We start from the raw sequence: 20,573 nt of genomic DNA, 5'->3' as shown, positions 1-20,573 counted from the left end.
GGGTCATATATAGACTGAGCCTATTTTTATTTAGATATATAGATAAAATGTATGTAATGTATGTGTTTGTGTGTATAAATGTATATATTTCATCAGCCTTTACTCCAATTTATGGATTTACATGATGTTTGTGCTGGTGGCCCCTTACAGAAGACATACGAAAAAGTCATATTCCGATTCTAAACCCCATCACATTTCTGAGATGTTTATTTACGGCAATGAAAATTAGCCAGATTTAAAGGATAAATACAATATCTGTCAATATCAGTCATATCTAAACACCAAGAGGAAGTGTTAATGATCAAACCTCCAAACATTTTATATCTCTGTACAGGACATCCAGACTTAAAACTACAATACAATGTCCTCTACAGAGGAAAAAAGTCTATGATATTATTTTTTAATGAAAAATTGCGATAAGGGCATGTGTGCATATGTGATTTTTATTATTATTATTATTATAGTTAGTCCTACATTTTTTATTCGTAGGTATAAATTTACCAAACATTATTTTTTTTTCTGTATAATTTCTTGAAATTCTATCATTGATTCTATCATGTTAAAAAAATTATACATAATATAAAATATTTATTTGTAATTACATATACAATAATTATAAAAAATACACAATACATTGCAGTGACGGCAAATATAATTACATAAAGTTTTAAATTACATTTATTGTCATTAACAATACTGTTTCGTCGGCTATGTTCATTTTTGGGTGGGACCGTTATTTTAAAACATTTGCCAAGCGAATGAAATTACGCTCCGCGAACGTAAGTTTTGATTGGCTGCTTTGAAAAAAACGCCCCTTATGTCTTTCACGCTTGACTGGAAAACTTCCCCGTCAGTCATTTTACGCACGCAGCGACGTATGTGCTTTTGGCCAATCAGAGGATTTGTTTTTGAGTCGTGCTAGGCGTGTCTGACAGCAGAGGAAAACAGGAAGGGATGCAGCTCTCAGCGGCTCTCCTGCTACCCTTCTGCTCTGGTCCTTCTGGATACCGTGGAGTTTTTCAAGGCCAAAAAAATTCTCCTAAGCAGGTACAGACCTTGTGAAAACCTTTGTCGATAAGACGTAAATATTCATTACACAACTGAGCTGCTTAACTTATATGACTTCAGCAGGAACGAAACGGTAACGGTTTAGCTAGCAAGTTAACGGCTGGTTAGGTTTCAGCTGTTGCAGTCGCTTATGTTGAAATCAGACTTCAGCTGGAATCAGACTGCAATTTATTATAACCCCCCCCCCCCCCCATTTTTTGTGGGCTGACAAGCATCTCTAATTAAGCTGTCAAACAGTGTCCACAATTATGCATGTGATACTAAATCAAGTTGTTACTGTATTTTAATCAGTTTTTATTTCATGAAGATTCTCAGATCTTCAAGCAGTGTAAATTTGCTACTTAGTTATGTACTTCTTATTGCGTCCATACTCGTGAGCTCATTTCACTGAATGCTCAAGAGGATGAAATAAAACACATTTGGTTTCATCTGAATGCTCCTCTTGAATAGTAACTGGGTTATTGACAGCTGCAGGGGCTGAGCAGCTGAGGTCGGCATTGCCTAGCTGTGTCTTATCTCATAATTGACATAAATAATGTTGTTCCAGGGATAAATCAAGATAGATTTTATTTTACACACAATATAAGGAAAGAATATTTATTGGCTGCAGTAATGTTTTAAACGTAATAGGAAGCAATTGATGGTTGCTGATTACAACTATACACTGATAAAGTAAATATTTTAATTGTCTCAGTGTTTGAAGAAGTCTGTTATTCCAAAAAATGTTTTTACCTCTTGTGAACTAAAGACACGCCCTAATCAAGAAAATGTGTGTCAGCTGACTATTGGAAACTTTTTATTTCAATAACCAGCAAAGATGAACAGATCCGAGAACGAGTCACACTGTTACACGTGCAGTTACTAATGTTTATTTCAATTTGTTTATTTGTTTTTGCTGTGAATGCAAAGCCCCATATAACACCCCTTCTAGTCTACGGGATCTTCACGTGTTCTCTCAAGTCTTGTCCTGCTAGTTGTTCAGATGATGAAATCAACGTACGCTTATCTTGGGATAAATTGGGGGGGCCGTGGGTGTCACTGAGTGAAATTTAAGGTTGAATAATAAATCCGCTTCTGCTCTGATAGTTGTGACGTAGAAGAAGTAAGCAAAGTCCAGAGAGAGGACAGCTGCTGCGTGCATAGGTTTGAATTGACCGAAATGCATCAAAAAGCGGGTCTGGATTCAAACTTAGCGTCATCTTGTGTCGTTTTATCATGAACATGGGCTAAATGACAGGTGTGCTTGTTGTTGTGATAAAACTAGTGAGTTTGTGAGTCAGAGTTGCTGTGGCTACGAGAAGCTCCCGGTTGCGCTGCGCGGAGTTGAACCCCAGCAGTAGGAGCAGCAGCCAGGAGAGGACGACTTTGCCTGACCTCGTTTGCGCTTCGAATATGTTCAAATTCGTCAAGTTTTGCTCTCAAAAACCTCCGAACTCATGGTGAAGAGAAAGAAGACGCCGTCTGCTTCCGAAGAGCTCGATAATGGGTAAGAGTGCGCGAGAAGCAAGCACTTTAGACAGAGGTCGAATGCGCGAGAGCTTCGCGTTGTCGTCTGTCGTTTCTGCAGGGCGCTAAAGTGAAGGCGCTCGCGCTTAGAATTTCACGGGAAATAAAGGGCAGCTCGCAACTCGAGCCACGCGAAACTACACAAAAGGGGATGCTGGGGTGAAAGCACGGTGTGTGTTTTTGGTCACATTCGTTAATAAACGAGGAGGGATTTTTCGATGCGATTTTGTCGGGACGGTGAGAGGGGATTTGAAACAAACAGCGGCGGCCATGTTGAGTGGAGCAGAATGTCGTCTTTCCAAGTTGATCGTTGTTTTGTGTCGCGGAAAATGTTTACGATGATGCTTCGTTTGTGTTTGCGCAGGATGACAGTGGGCCAAGGGGGCGGCTCGGGGGTCGAGGGGCCGAGCAAACCGGACCGAAAGCCCGAAGGAGGCGAGGATGGAGAGAGCGCAGATCAGGCGAGCGAGGAGACGAGTACAAAGAGAGTCGAAGAGGAAACACTTAATTCATCAAGCGCGGCCAGCCCCGGTTCGGCTCCGACTCTTTCCAGCCAGACACCAAGCCCAGCCGGAGCCCAGGTGAACCCGACAGCGCTTTCCCCGGTCCTGGCCGTCCCGAGCAACCAGGACCAGCATCATTTTCTCCGCTCCAGCGTGCGACCTCCGAGCAAACGGATACGGAAAGATGCCTCGGCCGCGGCGCTGAACGGACACGGAGCTGCGAAAGCAAAAGGTGAGTGGCTATCTCGACGTGTGTCTGCTGTCCACCTGTCAGTGCATACTTTTATCTACACCTTTATCCCACTTTTGAGCCTGTTTTGGGGCATGTGTACGGCAATTTGTGAGTGTTTGGGCTGCTTTGGATTCGTCAACGCGGACAAGCTCATGCTTTCTCGAGTGAAAGTGACTTGACAAACTGCTCACCCTGAAGCCTCTTACATCTCAGCTCTAGGATGTTTGGGTTGTTTGTGACCACACTAAATGCCTTAATAATTATCAGTGCACTATTTAAAATCAGCAGGGTAAGTTTTCATTCATTTATTTCTGTTTCATATCCCCTGTTTAGCTGTCACCCAGCAGCAGGTGACTAATCACTGTCAGGAGTTTCATTCTGAAGCATCTGATCAGGAGATGGTCACTCTGCGTCTGTTGATTCAGGGTCACAAGTCTGGAGTTTGAGTGATCTGTTTGTGATATAAGCGTACACAGGGATTATAAAGGGAATCTGTGTTTATTTTAAAAGTTGACAATAGGTTTGCATGCTGTAATGTATTCTGGGGTGCTCTCATTGCATGCTCTCGTGTGTAAGTAAGGGGAAGAGTTATTGGCTTCTCCGGTTCCCCACGTGTTGTTTTTGGATCAGTGCACTGAGCATCAGGTCTGGATGCCCTCCGAGGGACTCCACACATACTTCCTGACACTCTTGTTGATATGCACACGTTAACAGTGCAGAAAAAGATTTAAATAGGCTAAAAATCTGTAGGCCTTCCTATTTGCGAACAAAATATAATAGTTCCTATTACGCAATTATCAATATAAAATTGTATTTGTTTGTAGTGATTATTTAGTTTTTAAAAGGGGGTGTTTTCATGGTTTTGTATATCTCTTATGTTCAACAAAAAATCTATTTAACAGCCCAAAGTATTATAAATAGATTGTAATGTGTTGCACAGCCATTCAAATTAAGCTTGCTCATTTCAGCAATCTTTACTGATATCTTTTGCATATGAGTGAGAGTTTTTGTTGTGTGTGTGTGTGTGTGTGTGTGTGGGTGTGTTTTGTGTTTCCTTTAAAGTTTAATCTTGTTTTTTTGGTTGTTGTAGATTTGCCATGGTAAAAGTGAAATGGCATAGTGTCAGTTAAATTAATGTTCAACAGTGCTCAGTTATATGAAAAACTGTATTTTTGCGTTAGGAAAAATGTGTATATATATAGATAGACTTGTAAAAGCAATTCCTGAGTGGGTATATTTAAGCACAGTAATGCATAGTTGATTCTTACATAGATTACATATTATTATACTAGTGTATGTGTGTGTGTGTGTGTGTGTATAAAGACAATTGTTGCAATGCATTCCTATCCAATAATTACAACATGTGTTCAGACCTGACATACTAACCCTCTTTCTTTTTCCTCTCTGTTTCTCAGGTGCTGAAGCAGGTCCCTCTGTGTGTGTGACAGCTGCTGCAGGTTCAGCCGGAAGCTCTGGGGCAGGTGGGACATCCAGATCAGCCCTAAAGGGCCAGGGTCCTGCAGAGAAGGAGGAAGGGGGGATTCAGAAACGAGTGCGCAGACAATGGGAGTCTTGGAGCACTGAGGACAAAAACAGTTTCTTTGAAGGACTTTATGAGGTGATTTGTCAACTTTAATGATAATAAAATTCACTGAAAGTTCTCGGCGGCTCTTTGGACTTTTCAGTGGTGTACATCATAAGGGACAATACAATTTTCAGAATTACTGAATGAATTAAATTATCAATGTTTCCATTCCTCACTTACTTGTCGGGGACAGACTGATATTTAAATATCCTAATAGGTTTAATTTATTTCTATGTACTCTCTGGAGGTATAATTGAGATCTGTGATGTCTTTTGTTTTATTCCTCAATAAGTTCTAATTTGTCATGAACCTGAAGGATTTTTGTATTTCATTAAATCTTTTGGATAACCGCTATTAAACACATTTTCCTCTGTCTTTTTTCTCTCCTGTCCTCTCATAGCATGGGAAGGATTTTGAAGCTATTCAAAACAATATTGCGCTTAAATATAAGAAGAAGGGTAAACCGGCAAGTATGGTGAAGAACAAGGAGCAGGTGCGGCATTTCTACTACAGAACCTGGCACAAGATCTCTAAACACATTGATTTCAACAACGGTGAGACTGACCGATGCACAGTTTATACTTTGAATGACATGTACAGGCTACACTGGATTCCTTTGTTTGATAGGAGGATATTGTCTTGTGGAAAGCTCTCCTCTGTCCTGCTTCTCTCCTGACTGTTGGTTGTCAAGATTAGTTCCTAAATATATACAGCACTGGTCAAAAGTTCGGGGTCAATACGATTTTTTTTTTTTTAAAGAACAGAAAGTGACAGCAAAGACATTTATAATGTTACCAAAGTTGTCTGTTTCAAGATGTCTGTGTTCAAAGAATCCTGAAAAAAAGTTTTATTTCACACAAACAGACTTACCAAAAATGTATGTGGTGATAACTACATGATTATTGTTTCATTCTTTACCTTTACTATTATTATTCTTTACCTTTGAATGTTAAGGTAGGGTACACATAAGTAGCACATATCAGTTGCAAACAAGTACAAATTTAAATCATCTTTTTTTAAAACTGAACAGTAACAGTTTTTCATATTGACTAACATTCCAATTGAGTGTTCTTTTTCTTTGTGTGAATTCTAGGATAATTTACCTGCAAATGCCTCTTCAAGCTAGCTGTATTAGTTGTTTTCCACCATTTGTCTTAACGCATGGCTCACGTTTGAGTGTTGTTTCCCATCGGGTCACACATAATTTGTCTATCAGTCAACTTGCCACAACAATGATGTACCTGTCATCCAATCCATTCAGTCTGTCACCTTCATATTGAGTTTAATTTTTTTTAGCTACCACACTGTCTGGTTTTTGTCTGTCGGGGCATTATCAAAACATGAGTGTGTTTGCATCATGCACATTTGCTTATTTTGATTTAGAAGTATTCCTTAATGTAAACGGCATTAACCTGTACTGTGACATTTCACAGTTTCTGGTATTTTGTCTTTATTGGTTAAATCCTGGTACAATACCATGTTTTTTTGATTCTATTCAGCAAGGATGCATTAAATTGTTTAAAAGTGACAGTAAAGACATTTACAATGTTACAAATTTTTTTTATTACAAATGAAGGCTGTTCTTTTGAATTTTCTATTAATCAAAGAATCCTGAAATAATGTTATGATATCCACTAAAATCAATTACGTAACACATTATGTAAATGCCTTCATATTCTTATTCCTCCTCTTATTTTTTTGTCCATCTTTCAGTGTATTCACGTGTGCTGAAAAAGTCCTCTCAGGAGCTCTATGGCCTCATCTGTTATGCTGAACTCAGGAAGAAGGTTGGAGGCTGTAAGTATATCAGGCAATTGGTTGTCCTGATCAAGGGGGGGGACATTTGAAGTGTTTGCATGTCAGGACATTTTAAATGTAACATTCCTTGGTGTCTTTCTGTTACTCCTAGTGATGGATGACAAAAATGTGGCCAAACTAAATGAGCTTATTCAACATGGGTAAGTGTGTGTGTGTGTATTTGAGAGCAAGAAAGAGAAATGTTAATAATGAACAGTACTGATTATTTAGGGCATGTCTAATGGGAACATCTGCTGTACCACTCTGTAAGGTTATGAATATTATCATATTGAGGTGCATCTATAATTGTGTGTATATTGTTTCAGGGCCACCACAGTACGTTCCAAAGGCAGAAATCTGAGGATCAAAGCTCCCATGTGCCGCGCACTGAAGAAACTCTGCGATCCGGATGGTGTGTGTGAGAGAGAAACAGAGAGATTGCTTTATAGACTCTTAAAAGTTTGATTTTGTTAGAAAGTTAAACCGACTGCATGGGGTAAGAAGAGAACCCTGACAAAATGGAGCACTATGGGTATTTTAGGTGGACCAAGGCAGTGGATGAGTGTGCCATGGCTGCTCTCCAGGGTGTAGGAGGGGTGGTTTTTCATGGTTTCCATGGTTTCAAACTGTTGGACTGATTAGAAAATGGGCGATGATGCAGATTTAGGCCACCATCAGAACCGTGGAGATGGTGTTGTAGGCTTTATAGTATTATTTTCTTATGTTCTCTGTTTCAGGTGTGAGTGATGAGGAGGATCAGAAGCCTGTGCGTTTACCCTTGAAGGTGGCTGTAGAACTTCAACCCCGGAGTAACCACTCCTGGGCTCGGGTTCAGAGTCTAGCCCATAATCCTCGGCTCAGGTGAGGTTCACTAATCCGCACACATGACCTGTCTTGCATACCTTACTGATCCTCCTCCTTTAAATCATACATTCTCATGGCTCATTTGTTTTTTTTTTCATTGCTTATTGTAAAATGATGTTATATATCTTAATGACAACATTCTTCTGTAATCTGCAAATTGGCTGGATTGTAGAAGTGGGCAAGAAAATTTTAAGCAGGAATATAATAGTTCAGCGGTTCTCAACTGGTTAAGCCATAGGACCCACATTTTCCCATGGTATTCAAGCAAGCTAATTTATTGTTGACACACATACACAGGTACCATCCCCCTTCACTTAACATACACATTAATACTGATGAGTGAATAGTTACCATGCTAAATACACAATACTAACTTTAACTGTTAATGAAACTGTTCCTGAATAGAATGAATATCATACCTCCATGCAAATCCTTCCCAGCTAACACATGAAGTACCCGTTATGTGATTTAGGGTAATTTACATTTATTTCACACATTGCATACACAGTTTCTTTTGCGCTTAGGGTGTGTTCACACCCGTCTTGTTTGGTTCGATTGAATTGAACTCAAGTTTGTTTTCCCCATTTGGTGCATATCTTTTGGGAAAGTGTGAATACAGCCATCGCACCTGGGTGCAGACCAAACAACCACACAGAGACCCCACTGAAGAGGTGGTTTCAGTCCCCTTTCAAACAAACTGTGGTGTGCTTCAGAATTTCTGTCCAATGAATGGATGACCTTTAGCACACGTGTGGTTTTGCTTGACCTTTTTGAAAAGCCCATTTCACACTTGCACGTTGGACCTGGAAAAGTGCCTGAACATTGCCAGGTTGCCTTCTGTGTGAACGCAAACACGTCCCGGAATTGATCCCGTGTTGGGGACCTAGTAACATTGCTGGGTCCAATCCCAGAACCAGCTCTGTGTGAACAAGAGCCAGAGCTAATGGCGTAAAGGTGTGTCGAAGTGATGACGGACGTTATCGCGTGACTTTTTACCGGCTGCTTTGAAGGCAGACCAACTTTGCAACGAAACAAATATGTGCAAACTGTAATGAAACAGAGATCAGTTTGTTCCTCACTTTCCGCGCTGAAGCTGAGATCGTTCGCCAGCTTAAGTGAAAGTTAATGTGCCTAGCCTTTTCGACTCGTACATTACACGTCACACCCTGATGTCATGTTTCATTACAGGACCTTTACAGGTTGTGTGTGAACGCACGCAAATATTCCGGGTAATTACTGGCAGTGTAGGGGGCAAAATCTAGCGACCCGGGAACATTACCCGTGTATTTTCCGGAATCGCAGTATGAAAGGTGATCAAGTGAGCCAGAAATTGTAGTGTGAAAGCGAGCCACACCATACAAATAAAATGTAACATTGTATTTGGTCTCGACCAAAGCAAGTGAACTAGCGGACTTTCCTGGTGTGAATACTGCTGCACTGCACTTACAATTGAAGAATGCATACTAGAAGCACCATATAACAAAGTAAGTTTTTCTGAGGTGAGAGACTTTTTATGTCATAAGTTACGAAAGTAACGACAGAATAATGACACTGACATTTAAGCCAGAACAAAATCCCATTTGACCGCAGATGTTGAATCGGCACAATGCGTTTTTCTCAGGTACTCTTCTCTTAAAATGCATCTGACAGAAGTGTCAACAGCTTTCATGCACGTCTTTCAAAATAAAAGTCTTGCATCCCACTTTTGGGTGGTCACCCACCAGTTGAGAAACACTGTTATAGTGTGAGTGAGTGTGTGTGTGTGTGTATTTTGATTCAAGTTTAAGTTTTCATTCTTGTTGTCAATGTTATATTTTGGTTAGTTTTAGTATTTTAGTGTTTTGTTTTTAGTTTTATTTAGTCTATTAGTATTGGCATACTTAGTGACTTTCATGTTAAATGAAATGGTGAGATTGCTTCATGGCTATTTATGTGTTTTATTTTAATTTTGGAGTCATGAAAATCTATTTTGATGGATTTTGATTTTCTGTTGTCCTCATATTAAAAGTCGGCATGAGATGAAATATTAAACTAAAAATGAAAAGGATGTACATCACCATACAGAAGTAAAGATCTGTCAGTACTTGTTATTCATTGTGCCATTAAAAGTACGACTGATCACTGTGCTGTGTTTGTAGGATGGTCGTCGAGTTGCACCGGAAGGTCTCCACTCTCATTGATTTCCTGAAGCAAAAGTGGGCCGTCCAGGATGAACGAATTGTATCCTTGCATTCATATCTCAGCCAGATATCTCTGCATTCACAGTCAGAAGTTTAATTTCCTTCCTTTTTCCTTCCTCATCTGTTTTATGAGATACATTTGTGATGGATTTGTTTGGGAGATTTGGCAAAGATCTCAATGCTAAGATCAGTACCCAAACCTAAGTGTTTTATAACAGTAATTCCCCTTAACTTGTCACTTGTAGCGTAAGAGCCTGGCAGAACGAGAAGCTCTGGACGGCCTGGCCCAGTCTAGCGAGTCAGAGGACCTGTTCCTGTTTCCTGCAGAGAACAGCACGGTTACTACTTTGCCAGGTGTTGCACGTGTTGTGCACTCAAAAGCTTCCTGTACGGTACACTGGCAGGAGAGTGGGCGTGGCCGGACAGGTATTAGAGACTTGCCCACAGCTCACATTTTGGGAATTCAGCCTGCAAGAGGAAAATCAGGCAAGTCTGGTCTGGTGGGAGGAGACCCAAAGAAAAGCGACGGGCATCCTGTTGACGGTCCTGATATCGGCACTTCGGCTCCAGGGTTGGAGACCAGTGTAAACCCAAACCTGAGCACTACCTCTCCAGTCAGTCCAACCTTCACTCCATCACTCCCCATTGGACAGGAGGGAAATGCGGTGGGGACTCTGGAGCAAGAGGCAGTGAGACAGACTCAGACTGATGTTAGCGGGTGCGACAAAGAGACTGTGACTCAGGGAGACCCCGCCCCAATTGAGGGCCGGACCGAGGAGCCTGGAACGCCAGGAGGGGTTGCATCAGAAAAGGCGTCACCACAATCAGAACCTCAAGGGCGCGTCGAGGAAGTTAGTGGGACTGGACGATCTCCTCAACAAATCCAAAACGAAGGGTGGAGCTCACAGGGCTCCGAGAATGTGACTCTGGCAGAAGTCTACCTCATGCTGGGCAAGCCTGGGAAACTACAGCTGGAGTATGAATGGCAGCCTAAACCCCAACCCTCAGCTCTGCCCAACACTCAGAGTGTGCTTCGCTGTCTCCTGAGACTTGTGTCATCAGAGGTCAACCCCAAACCAGTGAGTCTGTTTTATATATCTCTCTCTCTCTCTGACCTTGCACTTGACCTCTAAAATACCTCAAGGCAAATGTAAGTAGGCATAAAACAAGCTTTTGTCAGAAACTGGAAATTAATACTATGTATATAAACATAAGAGATGCATATCAACTAGATAGAAGTAGGCTAATTAAATTAGTAATTTGTTTGTCTATGGTTCTGTTTGTTTATTTAAATTGTTTAATTATAAATGAGAAAGTTGTAGTCTTTTCAAATTAGTTTCCTTTATTATTATTATTATTATTATTATTATTATTATTATATATTATTTATTTTATTCCTAGACCCCAGAGTTGTGTTCAGTGGGCACTTCACCTTTGAAATCAGGTCAAGAGGAATCATCTGTGACTCCTCCGGGCAGAGCTCCAGCTGGGACGACCCGTAGTCCTAGCTGGGGTCGACAGCAACATGCAGCACGCTCAAAAATACTCCTGAATAATGCAGTCAACACAGGTACACTGTGATTTTAAGTTGAAGTGTCATTATTTCTCCAATTCCAAATAGTGGCACAGAAATGACACCGTTTCCCAAATATCTCCCATTTGCCTTTGGATGGCAGTAAGTTCCACCCCAAACTCAAGGCATTAGTTGAGCAATCGTTAATATCTCAGGCCTGCTCACAGACCAGATTTTGGGAAATTAGAATAAAAATGTTTTACTTATAGTTGCACATTAAACTGGGATAAAATAAAGTATTTAAATATTGAAACACTTCACCTTTAAAGCCAGTGTAATCATCCCAGAATTTATTGAAGTTTATTGCAACAGATAACAGCTGGAAAAACTTAAGTTTCACCTATTTTTGAACCAAGAATATTTTCTCAATATTGTGACAAAATGGCTGCCACTCTGTATCAATATTACGTGCCAGAATTTAAATGGATGTGTTCTCCACAGGTGGGAGAAACCTGCCGCGTTCTCTGCTGGCCTCCGGAGGTGACAGCGAAGGGTTTGCTGTCCCGACGACGCTGCCTCCTAACAGCTCCCGCCAGTCGCGGATGTTCTCACCTAATAAGGAGGCGGAGCTAGCCTTTCGCCAGCAGCTGGACTCCATCAGTGTGAGTGGAGTCAGGAGAATAGGACATGAGGGACATGCTTTTTCATTTTTAAATGTAATAGTGGAATGTATTTCAAGTTACACGACCATTCAAAAGTTTGGGGTTGGTAAGAATTTGTTTTGAAAAGAAGTCTCGTATATATTATTTATAAAGACATTATTGTTAAAATATAATGTAATACAGTAAATTATTATTCATTACAGTTTATTCTAACTGTACTTTAATATATTTTATTCCTGTGATTTTAAGCAGTCATTACTCCTGTCTTCTGAAATCATTCAAATATTATGCTCTAATGTAATAATATGCTGATTTTGTGATCAAGAAACATATTTTAATATCATTTTAAAATATGATCCATTTAAATAAATAAAAAGATTTATGTAGTGAATCTAGACTTTTAAACTGTACATATGGTACAACAGTAAATCTCACATAAAGCCATCAGGGGTTTTGATTTTTTTTTTTTTTTTTTATCAGAAAAAATTTTCCTCTAATCATTTTCTCTCTTTTTTTTTTTTTTTTTTTTTGTCTTTAGTCAGATATATTTTCAAAGCAGCGGAAAATAGGGAGGGGGCGTCCACTAAGGAAACCTCTCGTGGTTCAGGTGAGTGAGGATGGAAGAAAAAGAAGTGGGGCTTCTTGTCTTTACCTAGTTATTTCTATTTACGTTGATTCTGTCTTTTTGTTGTTTTGTTCTTACAGATGTCAAATGATAAAAACTTATGTTTTTTGTTTGTTTTTTCTATACAGAGAACCCTGCTGCCACGAACAACAGGAGACACTTCGCCTCATGTTTGCTCCTTCTCTATTCTCTCCAATTCATCTGCTACAGGTAATAAACACACACAACACTTGACACATGCACTGCCCAAGTATTTGTACACTTAAATGCACAAATGTCATTATATAAAAATATCACACCAAAGGACGTATTATTATAGTGAAGGATACAAACACTCTTTTAAAAATGATTACCGTACTATGTAAAAAAAACAACATGCACTGTTCACAATTCAATATTTTGATAGCTTAACTTAGGACCAGTTACTTATAAGTAGTTTCAAAACGATCTCAAACGAGTGATTTGAGGTCAAGCAGTACAATTCTAATTTTTAACTGTGATGATGAATCGCTGTATCTGTCTGTCTGATCCTAATGTGGTCACTTCTCTTAAAATATATTGTGTACCTCAATATCAGGAACTGGATCATTTCGTCCAATACAAACTCGTCTCGCTCCATCGAACCGCCAAATTTCCTCAAAAGCTCCGTCCACTACAGCCAGTTCTGCACCCTCTACTCATCTCTCCAGTGAGGATCAAATCAAAATGATAAAAGATGTATTTATCCACTGAACATTTGAAACCAACTGCTACACACTCTTGAATTTCTCTTGAATTTGTTTCAGGTGCAATTGACCTGGCCGCAAAATCTGCAGGTATTATCCCTGGCAGCCCCTGTCGGGAGGTGGAGGCCCCTGGTGTAGATAAAGCCATTGTGGAGTCTGAGGAGCCCATGGACTCGACACCTGCAGCACCTGAGCTAGAGCCAGATCTGCTTGATCAGGAGCCTTCTGAGGTAAGAACCAATTCTATTCCTAGATCCTCTTTCACATTTAGGTGTACAATTCATATCTTGGTCTGTTTGTCCTCATTTTGCTTTTGTTATCTGCAGGAATCCCTACAGAATGGTGTCTCTCCACCATCTCCAGGGGGCGGGGACTCCCTCTTGGCTCCGCCCAGTGTTGCTTCCTTATTGGATATTTCTCTACCGGGCCCCCCAGAGGAGTCTCTACCTTCTGGAGAGCCACAAACTCAAATCAGCGACTCTATTATTGAGCTTGCAATCAACTCTCACTATGGTATGACCCATGGGATTGAATCTCAGTGGCACGGTTTTGTAGTAGTCATATCTACTCGCTCACTTTGGGTCTCTGTGTCTCTTTCTCAGGTGATGGATCATTGCTCTCACCTCCTAAACTCAATGGGAGTGATCGCTCCAAGCTCCTTCCCTCTTCATGTGACAGCTGGATGCCGTCCCCCACACATGACCCTCAGTGGTACCCCAGTGACTCTACTGATTCAAGTCTCGGCTGCCTGCTCTGTAAGTATCAAACACAACTCAATTCCCTGTTAGCAACAGATGTTGATTCTAGATGTTATATATATATATATCAGTAACAAAATGATAGTGGCACCAGCTCATAACAGAATTTGAGTTTTTAACTTTCTTTGAATTTATATATACACTACCAAACATTCAGTTGATCAGAAGTGACAGTTAAGACATTTATGAAATACAAAAGATTTCTATTTTTTTTTTTACTTTATATTTATAAAGAATCCTGGGAAATTAATGTACAAGGTCTTTCTTCTTTAATATTGATATAAATAAGAAATGCCTGTTTTCTTTTTTTCTTTTTAAGTATTATGTAACACTGAAGATTTCAGAAATAGCTGTTGAAAATTAAATTAATTCAGTAATAATTATAAATTAATTGTTTATAAATTAATATAAATTAAGTAATAAATGACATTGTAAAATATATACATTTTGTATTTTTAGATATGAAGTTTAATTTGTAGTAATATTTTACAGTATTACCATATTTTTTACTAAATAAATGCAGCCTTGGGGAGCAAAATAAACTTCTTTCAAGAACATCTTACAGATAGATAGATAGATAGATAGATAGATCCTTTAAAAGGAACTTAACAGTTACGGTAACAAAAAATGTAATTGTTGATATTGAATTGAGTTAAACGGTGACAACCCTAGTTTAATTTCATCATTTTATGTTGCCTGAGGTATCTATTCAGTTTTTATACTGAGGTACAAGAAGCTGGCTTCAGGCTGAAGAAAAAAATGTCCTCCGTTACCTGTGTGTTCTTACTGCAAACCTCCATCAGTCTCAGCACTGTTGACAAATGAATCCTTGTTTTCCTGATTTGCAGCAAGTCTGGCATCTCCAGATAAGACCAGAAGGACAGCCCTGCCCCCTTCAAGTAACACAGCCTTACTTGGACCCAGTTTACTGGACAGCAACTCCCACGATTGTTTTCAGTCCCGCGGCCTGCCGGATGTAGCTGAGGTGAGAGGAAACGTCCCCAGCTGCTGTCTGGTGGACTAATGTCATTTGATATATCACATTATCACCAGGTGCTCCTGTTTTTTTTTTTTTCACATCCTTATTTGCAATGAAGATAAACAGGAAGTGTATGCAAATTAAATCAGACATCCATCCTCGGTTTTGAAAGTGTTATACATGAATTTTTGTCATGCTGTGGCCCCTCAAAAAACATTTGGACACTGGCTCAAAGGCTGTTTTCTCACTACAGGTGGATACCCAGCTGGCCTGTATGATGAGCGAGAGCAGCGTTGACTACATCGCCCGCTTCAATGACCTCGCACAGGAGCTCTCTGTCACAGAGCCGACCCTCGCACCTCGTCCAGAGGACTGATGCTGGAGGCGGTGTCTGTCAATGTTCCGCCCCTTTCGTATCGGACAGAAGAATGTTAGCTGGAGTGCAGTTCAGCTGTAGGAAGTGCAATAGAATGGCAGGGTCCACAACTTGTGTGCGTGTGTGTGTATGTGTGTTTATTCTGTGGCTGTTGTCTTATAAACCACACCCAGAACACTTAAACAAAAAATTAAATGAATAAAAACACTTTTACAACACAACCTCATGTACAGAGAAAACAAGACCTGCCATATCTGAACAAATACCGTCTTCTCATCTGTATATCTGTCTGATGTCTTTGCCTTTCGTGTGTGTGCATGTGCATGCATCTGTAAGTGGAGCCGCGGACCGTATGTGTTTTGTCTTTGTGATTTCTTCCTATTGTACACAACATTTGTGCAAATCTCTCTAAAGCCATAGGAGTGCGTCAGAGCACACCCTCTGTTTATGAGACCTCAGATTCTGATTGGTTTATTTTCATCTGAATGTTTTAGGTTGGTGAAAGCCACACTACTGAAAGGGACAAGGGCTTCTTTTTGTGAGATTATTGCGTGGACTGAATATCTAACCACACTAAGCAAAATTACTTCTAACACAAATGCAGTGTAGTTGCATCAAAAGTGAGATTAAACATATGACGCTATTTTTCCCCACAACACTAGGATTTTTATTTCCTGATGAATTAATATGAAGCCAATAATTTGTATACTCTAAAACTGAGTTTTCTTATGTGAGACTTTGTGTGTGTGTGTGTGTGTGTGTGTGTGTGTGTTGGGGGGTGGTGTTGGTTTGGATGTACATATGTGAGTGTTTGCACAAATGTAAATAATAACAATCCCTAGTCTTTACAGCTTTTGTAACATATTGTAAATTATTGTCATTTGGATTTATTTATTGATAACTCGAGAAAGTGTTTTTTGTTTAACATGCCACATGCAGGCATTTAGGAGCTCCTCTCCGCTGTTTTAAAGAGTTATGTGTTGTTAAAAAGGGGGCTTTAATCCCAAAGTGTATAAATACAACTACAACAAACCCTTCTGTGTCTGTCATCGTTGAATGTCATTGAGATAATCTATAGTTTTAATATATAGATATAGATATATATATTTATATTAGATTAGATTATTTTGGTTAATGTTCATATTATTTCAGTTGACCAATTTTATAAATATAGTTTTAGTTTTGGTAACCTGAAAGAACCCTGGAGTCTGGATCATATTTGTCCTTTATCATATTCATTGTTTTTATGTCCTTGCTGGATTCTGTAGAGGGCGTGATGTCTTCAGAATCCTTCCAGAATTTCATTGGACAGCCGAAGTCACGTGAGGGTGTTGAGTTCCGGATGGTCTCCGCTCACGGTAGGTAATGTGGTATTGTTCCTGTCAGTTTATTTTATCCTTCGGCTTCACAGACTAAAATGCATATCTGGCCTGTTTTACCTGAAAGAAACTTGCACTGACATCTCTTAAAGATGCACACTAGTTATTTTCTAAGGTACTATTATAAAACATACTTAAATGTCCTAATTGAACTATGGCCTAATCCTGGTTTAACCTAAACCCTGTCTCTGAAATCAGGCCAATATGTTCAAAACAGTGAATGCAGATACAGCGGCCTTAGAGATTGCCTTAGTGAAAATAAATCTGTTGCATATTCAGGATAGCTGCTGTGGATTAACGTTAGTTTACTACACATCACGTGACTCTATTATCGCATAGAATAAGATTGTTTTAACGATAAATCAATAACGAGAATGTATTAACGCCCCTCTGTTTACTGATTCCCTTTGCAGAAGTGTGTTTTCAGTATTGGCTTAATACTGTAGTATTTATTAATATTTTAAATTAGCTTTTGTTTTTATATTTCAGTTTTCATTTTAATGTGAAAGTTCTAATCTAGTAGTTTCGTGTTTGTCATTTTATTTTAGTTTTAATTTAAATGTATTTTTTAATTTAATTTATTTCAGCATTATTTCAATTAACTAAAACATTTTAAATACTAATTAATTGTCCTTTTTTACTTTCTGTTTGACTAGTTTCTTTTAATGTGTAAGGTCAAAGTTTTTTAGTCACCTTTTTATGTTTTTAGTATTTCAATTTTTCCCTTTATTAGTTTATTTATTTGAAAAAAAAAAAGGTTTTGGATGAAGAAATAATTTTTAAAATACAAATATGTTATGTTGTCTTGCAATGTGAGGTCAAAACGTGAGCATGACAGAGTTATAGTGATTCTATAGAATAAAACAATTTCATGTTATTCTTCAAAATGTTGTTTACAATTTACAGTTCTTGCTGTCTCCTGTGTAAAGAGCATGTAAAACATACCCACATTGAAGTTCAGTAGTGTTTTAGAGAATGCTGCCATGTTCCGTTCAGATAAAGATGCTGGGCTGAGATTTAATAAATGTGAATTAATATATGCATATCTCTGCATTTGTGTACAGACAGATGGAGCGTGTGTTAGGTTTAGGCGTTGGGCCATTGGCAGCTGGGACTGTCGGGTTGCTGATTTTGCTGAAAGTGATCCAGAGATTGAGACACAAGCAGAATCTTCAGGATAAAGTGGTGGTGATCACTGGAGCCAGTTCAGGCCTGGGCAAAGGTTACATGAACATAAACTCACTTATAATGCTGACAGTAGATATTACATCATTGTTTTAATACTCTCAATCTGTCTTTTTTTCCCTCAGAGTGTGCAAGGGTTTTCCATGCGGCAGGGGCCCGACTGATCTTGTGTGGACGGGACCAGAAGAGACTGCAGGAGGTCGTAGAGGAGCTCAGAAACAAAACTTATGGAAAGATACAGGTGAAAACATACAATCAAATCTCTTACTCACCCGTTCAGATAAAATTATGTGATCTCTTAAGCTTAATTTAATATTTAAAGTCATAATTTATGAGAAAGATATGGTGTCATTTGCGCTAGGCAAAAAAGTGTGAATGTATCCAAACATAACTGGGTTTATTACTCACTTTTTCAGACTTACTCTCCCTGCACTGTGACCTTTGACCTCTCCAACACATCTCGGGTTTCCAGTGCCGCCGAGGAGATTTTGAAGTGCCACGGTCATGTCGATGTCCTCATCAACAATGCAGGCATTAGTTATCGTGGCAACATCCTGGACACCCATGTATCAGTTCAGCGTGATGTCATGGAGACGAACTACTTCGGCCCTGTTGCTCTTACACAAGGTTAGTGGTGTATTAAAAAACAGGATTAATGTGAAATATTATTACAACTTCAAATGACTGTTCTCTATATGAATATAGTTTAAAAGATAATTTACTGAGTCAAAGCTGAATTTTCAGCATCATTACTCCAGTCTTCAGTGTCACTTGATCCTTCAAAAGTCATTCTAATGTTATGCTGATTTGGTGCTTAAGAAATGTTTCTTATGTTGAAAACATTTGTGCTGCTCAATACTTTTGAGGAAACTTTGGTACATTTTTTTTTTCAGGTTTCTACAACTGATAGAAAGTAAAAAAAACTAGCATATTAGCATCTTTACTGTAACTTATGATCAATTTAATTTCATGTGTCATAGCTGAATACTAATTTCTTTTAAAACAAACATACAAACACATACCCAACTTTTGATACATACTGTATGTATATTAATGTAAAAATTATATTAAATGTGAAAAAATTCTAAATTATAGGCCTATATAATGATAAATTATATCACATTATGTCGATTTTTATTATAACTAAAACCTATTTGTTTTGTTCCATCCAGCCATCCTGCCTTCGATGGTGGATAGACGCAGTGGACACATTGTTGTCATCAGCAGCGTGCAGGGAAAGATCTCCATACCGTACAGATCTGCGTGTGAGTATATATTCACCAAAGAAGCTATTCAAATGAGGGAATTCAAGGATTCATGAATGAAATCACTGTTATATTTGATCGAGTACCTCTGCTGAAAAATGTTTTTCCTGTCAGATTCTGCATCGAAGCACGCGACGCAGGCCTACTTTGATTGTTTGAGGGCAGAGGTCAACAGGCTCGGCCTGCAGGTGTCTGTCATCAGCCCTGGTTACATCAGAACAAACCTGTCCATCAATGCAGTCATGGGGGACGGCTCAAAATATGGAGGTGAGAGCATGTCGTTCTTGTCAACCAATCTCTGAACATATTTTAATATTTACTCATTTGTTTCTTTTTGTTCTTTTGGATCTGAAGTAATGGACAAAACCACAGCGAAGGGACGGGATCCAGTGGACGTGGCACGTGCTGTTCTGAAAGCTGTCTGTCACAAACAGAAAGACGTGGTTTTGGCCGGGATGCTGCCTACTGCAGCCGTCTATCTGCGTACTCTGTGGCCCGCTCTCTACTTCAGACTGATGGCTTCACGGGCCGCAAAAGAACAGAGACTGAAGGAGGAATAAGAGAAAACGCTATTAAAAGAAATCTTTCTTCTGAAGGATTCATAGCTAAAAAGTTTCATTTTTGTGTCTAAAAGGAAATGTATTTAATAAATATTTTAAAATGGATTCATCGCTGATCTTTTAAAAACACAACAGCGAGTTGACCAGTCTTTAGATGAGAAGAACAAACTTTAGTCATTCAAGAACCAGATTAGATTAGATCCATTATATCAGGGATGCAAAATGACAATATTGTCTTAACATTTATTCTCTTCATGTTGATACATTTCTCAGAAAGACTTATTTTTTAATCTATCTTGATTTTTGTGTGTAAAAATTAAAGTAATTGAGATCGTTGGAAGTTACATTTTTGTAAACTTTGAAGTGCTACTAATACAATTCACTTAGACGTGTTCCCCTCAGTTTATATGTTCTTTAATCGGTCTTCAAAAAAAAGTCTTAAATTTACCTTCATAAAACTTGCAGAAACCCCATTATATTGTCCTAGATTAGATTAAAGTCAAGTCATGTCACTTTTATTTATAGCGCTTTTAACAATACAGATTGTGTCAAAGCAACTGTACAGCATTAATTAGGGAGAAAGTGTGTCAATGATGGAAAATGACAATAGCAAACACTATTTTTTGTCACCTTTTGCCTAAAGTTATAAATCAAATCACATTTCTCTTTGTAGTTCCCTTTTGGCTATCAGTGATTGATTATCATCATAATGTTCAGGTGACCCATATTCCATTATGTTCTGACTTAATTTTGTTTTTATCTCGACATAACGAAAGTTTGTTTTCTCGTTATAACGACAAGACAGTTTTAC

At 38.9% G+C, this 20,573-nt stretch overlaps 2 protein-coding genes across 9 annotated transcripts; both read left to right on the top strand.

Moving 5' to 3' along the window:
- The first annotated feature begins 889 nt into the window (after positions 1 to 889).
- LOC127947486 (protein cramped-like) lies at positions 890 to 16,405 on the top strand. Of its 6 annotated transcripts, XM_052544664.1 has the most exons (22): positions 1,904 to 2,064; positions 2,155 to 2,243; positions 2,333 to 2,554; positions 2,939 to 3,309; positions 4,725 to 4,927; positions 5,295 to 5,448; positions 6,608 to 6,691; positions 6,804 to 6,852; positions 7,018 to 7,103; positions 7,429 to 7,552; positions 9,694 to 9,775; positions 9,981 to 10,814; positions 11,137 to 11,305; positions 11,750 to 11,910; positions 12,449 to 12,517; positions 12,664 to 12,745; positions 13,113 to 13,223; positions 13,321 to 13,490; positions 13,587 to 13,773; positions 13,863 to 14,015; positions 14,867 to 15,003; positions 15,251 to 16,405. In XM_052544664.1, the coding sequence occupies exons 3-22, from the start codon at positions 2,505 to 2,507 to the stop codon at positions 15,371 to 15,373; spliced, it is 3,399 nt and encodes a 1,132-aa protein (XP_052400624.1). In that variant the 5' UTR covers positions 1,904 to 2,064; positions 2,155 to 2,243; positions 2,333 to 2,504; the 3' UTR covers positions 15,374 to 16,405. The 6 variants fall into 6 exon arrangements, with proteins under 6 accessions (XP_052400628.1, XP_052400624.1, XP_052400616.1 ...); XM_052544656.1 differs by having other exon boundaries at positions 1,905 to 2,243; XM_052544668.1 differs by lacking the exons at positions 1,904 to 2,064; positions 2,155 to 2,243; positions 2,333 to 2,554 and adding an exon at positions 890 to 1,047.
- A 160-nt stretch (positions 16,406 to 16,565) lies between these two features.
- On the top strand, positions 16,566 to 19,867 carry LOC127947540 (dehydrogenase/reductase SDR family member 7B-like). 3 transcript variants are annotated; one of them, XM_052544673.1, is made up of 7 exons: positions 16,566 to 16,731; positions 17,817 to 17,974; positions 18,063 to 18,178; positions 18,354 to 18,564; positions 19,110 to 19,202; positions 19,317 to 19,469; positions 19,557 to 19,867. In XM_052544673.1, exons 2-7 carry the CDS (start codon positions 17,821 to 17,823, stop codon positions 19,760 to 19,762), a joined length of 933 nt encoding a protein of 310 aa, XP_052400633.1. In that variant the 5' UTR covers positions 16,566 to 16,731; positions 17,817 to 17,820; the 3' UTR covers positions 19,763 to 19,867. The 3 variants fall into 3 exon arrangements, with proteins under 3 accessions (XP_052400633.1, XP_052400631.1, XP_052400632.1); XM_052544671.1 differs by having other exon boundaries at positions 16,635 to 16,735; XM_052544672.1 differs by lacking the exon at positions 16,566 to 16,731 and adding an exon at positions 16,830 to 16,867.
- The last annotated feature ends 706 nt before the right edge of the window (positions 19,868 to 20,573 follow it).

The sequence above is a fragment of the Carassius gibelio genome, chromosome A3 (genome assembly GCF_023724105.1).
Source record: "Carassius gibelio isolate Cgi1373 ecotype wild population from Czech Republic chromosome A3, carGib1.2-hapl.c, whole genome shotgun sequence".
Lineage (NCBI taxonomy): Eukaryota > Metazoa > Chordata > Actinopteri > Cypriniformes > Cyprinidae > Carassius > Carassius gibelio.
This window is presented reverse-complemented; position numbering and strand designations above follow the sequence as displayed.

Excerpts from the sequence above, each read along its gene's own strand:
- LOC127947486 (XM_052544664.1), top strand. The coding sequence starts at position 2,505 with ATGGTGAAGAGAAAGAAGACGCCGTCTGCTTCCGAAGAGCTCGATAAT. Across the intron at positions 12,746-13,112 it reads CTCCAATTCATCTGCTACAG|GAACTGGATCATTTCGTCCA; the intron begins GTAATAAACACA and ends CCTCAATATCAG. Across the intron at positions 13,224-13,320 it reads ACCCTCTACTCATCTCTCCA|GTGCAATTGACCTGGCCGCA; the intron begins GTGAGGATCAAA and ends AATTTGTTTCAG.
- LOC127947540 (XM_052544671.1), top strand. The coding sequence starts at position 16,650 with ATGTCTTCAGAATCCTTCCAGAATTTCATTGGACAGCCGAAGTCACGT. Across the intron at positions 16,736-17,816 it reads ATGGTCTCCGCTCACGGTAG|ACAGATGGAGCGTGTGTTAG; the intron begins GTAATGTGGTAT and ends ATTTGTGTACAG. Across the intron at positions 18,179-18,353 it reads AAACTTATGGAAAGATACAG|ACTTACTCTCCCTGCACTGT; the intron begins GTGAAAACATAC and ends TCACTTTTTCAG.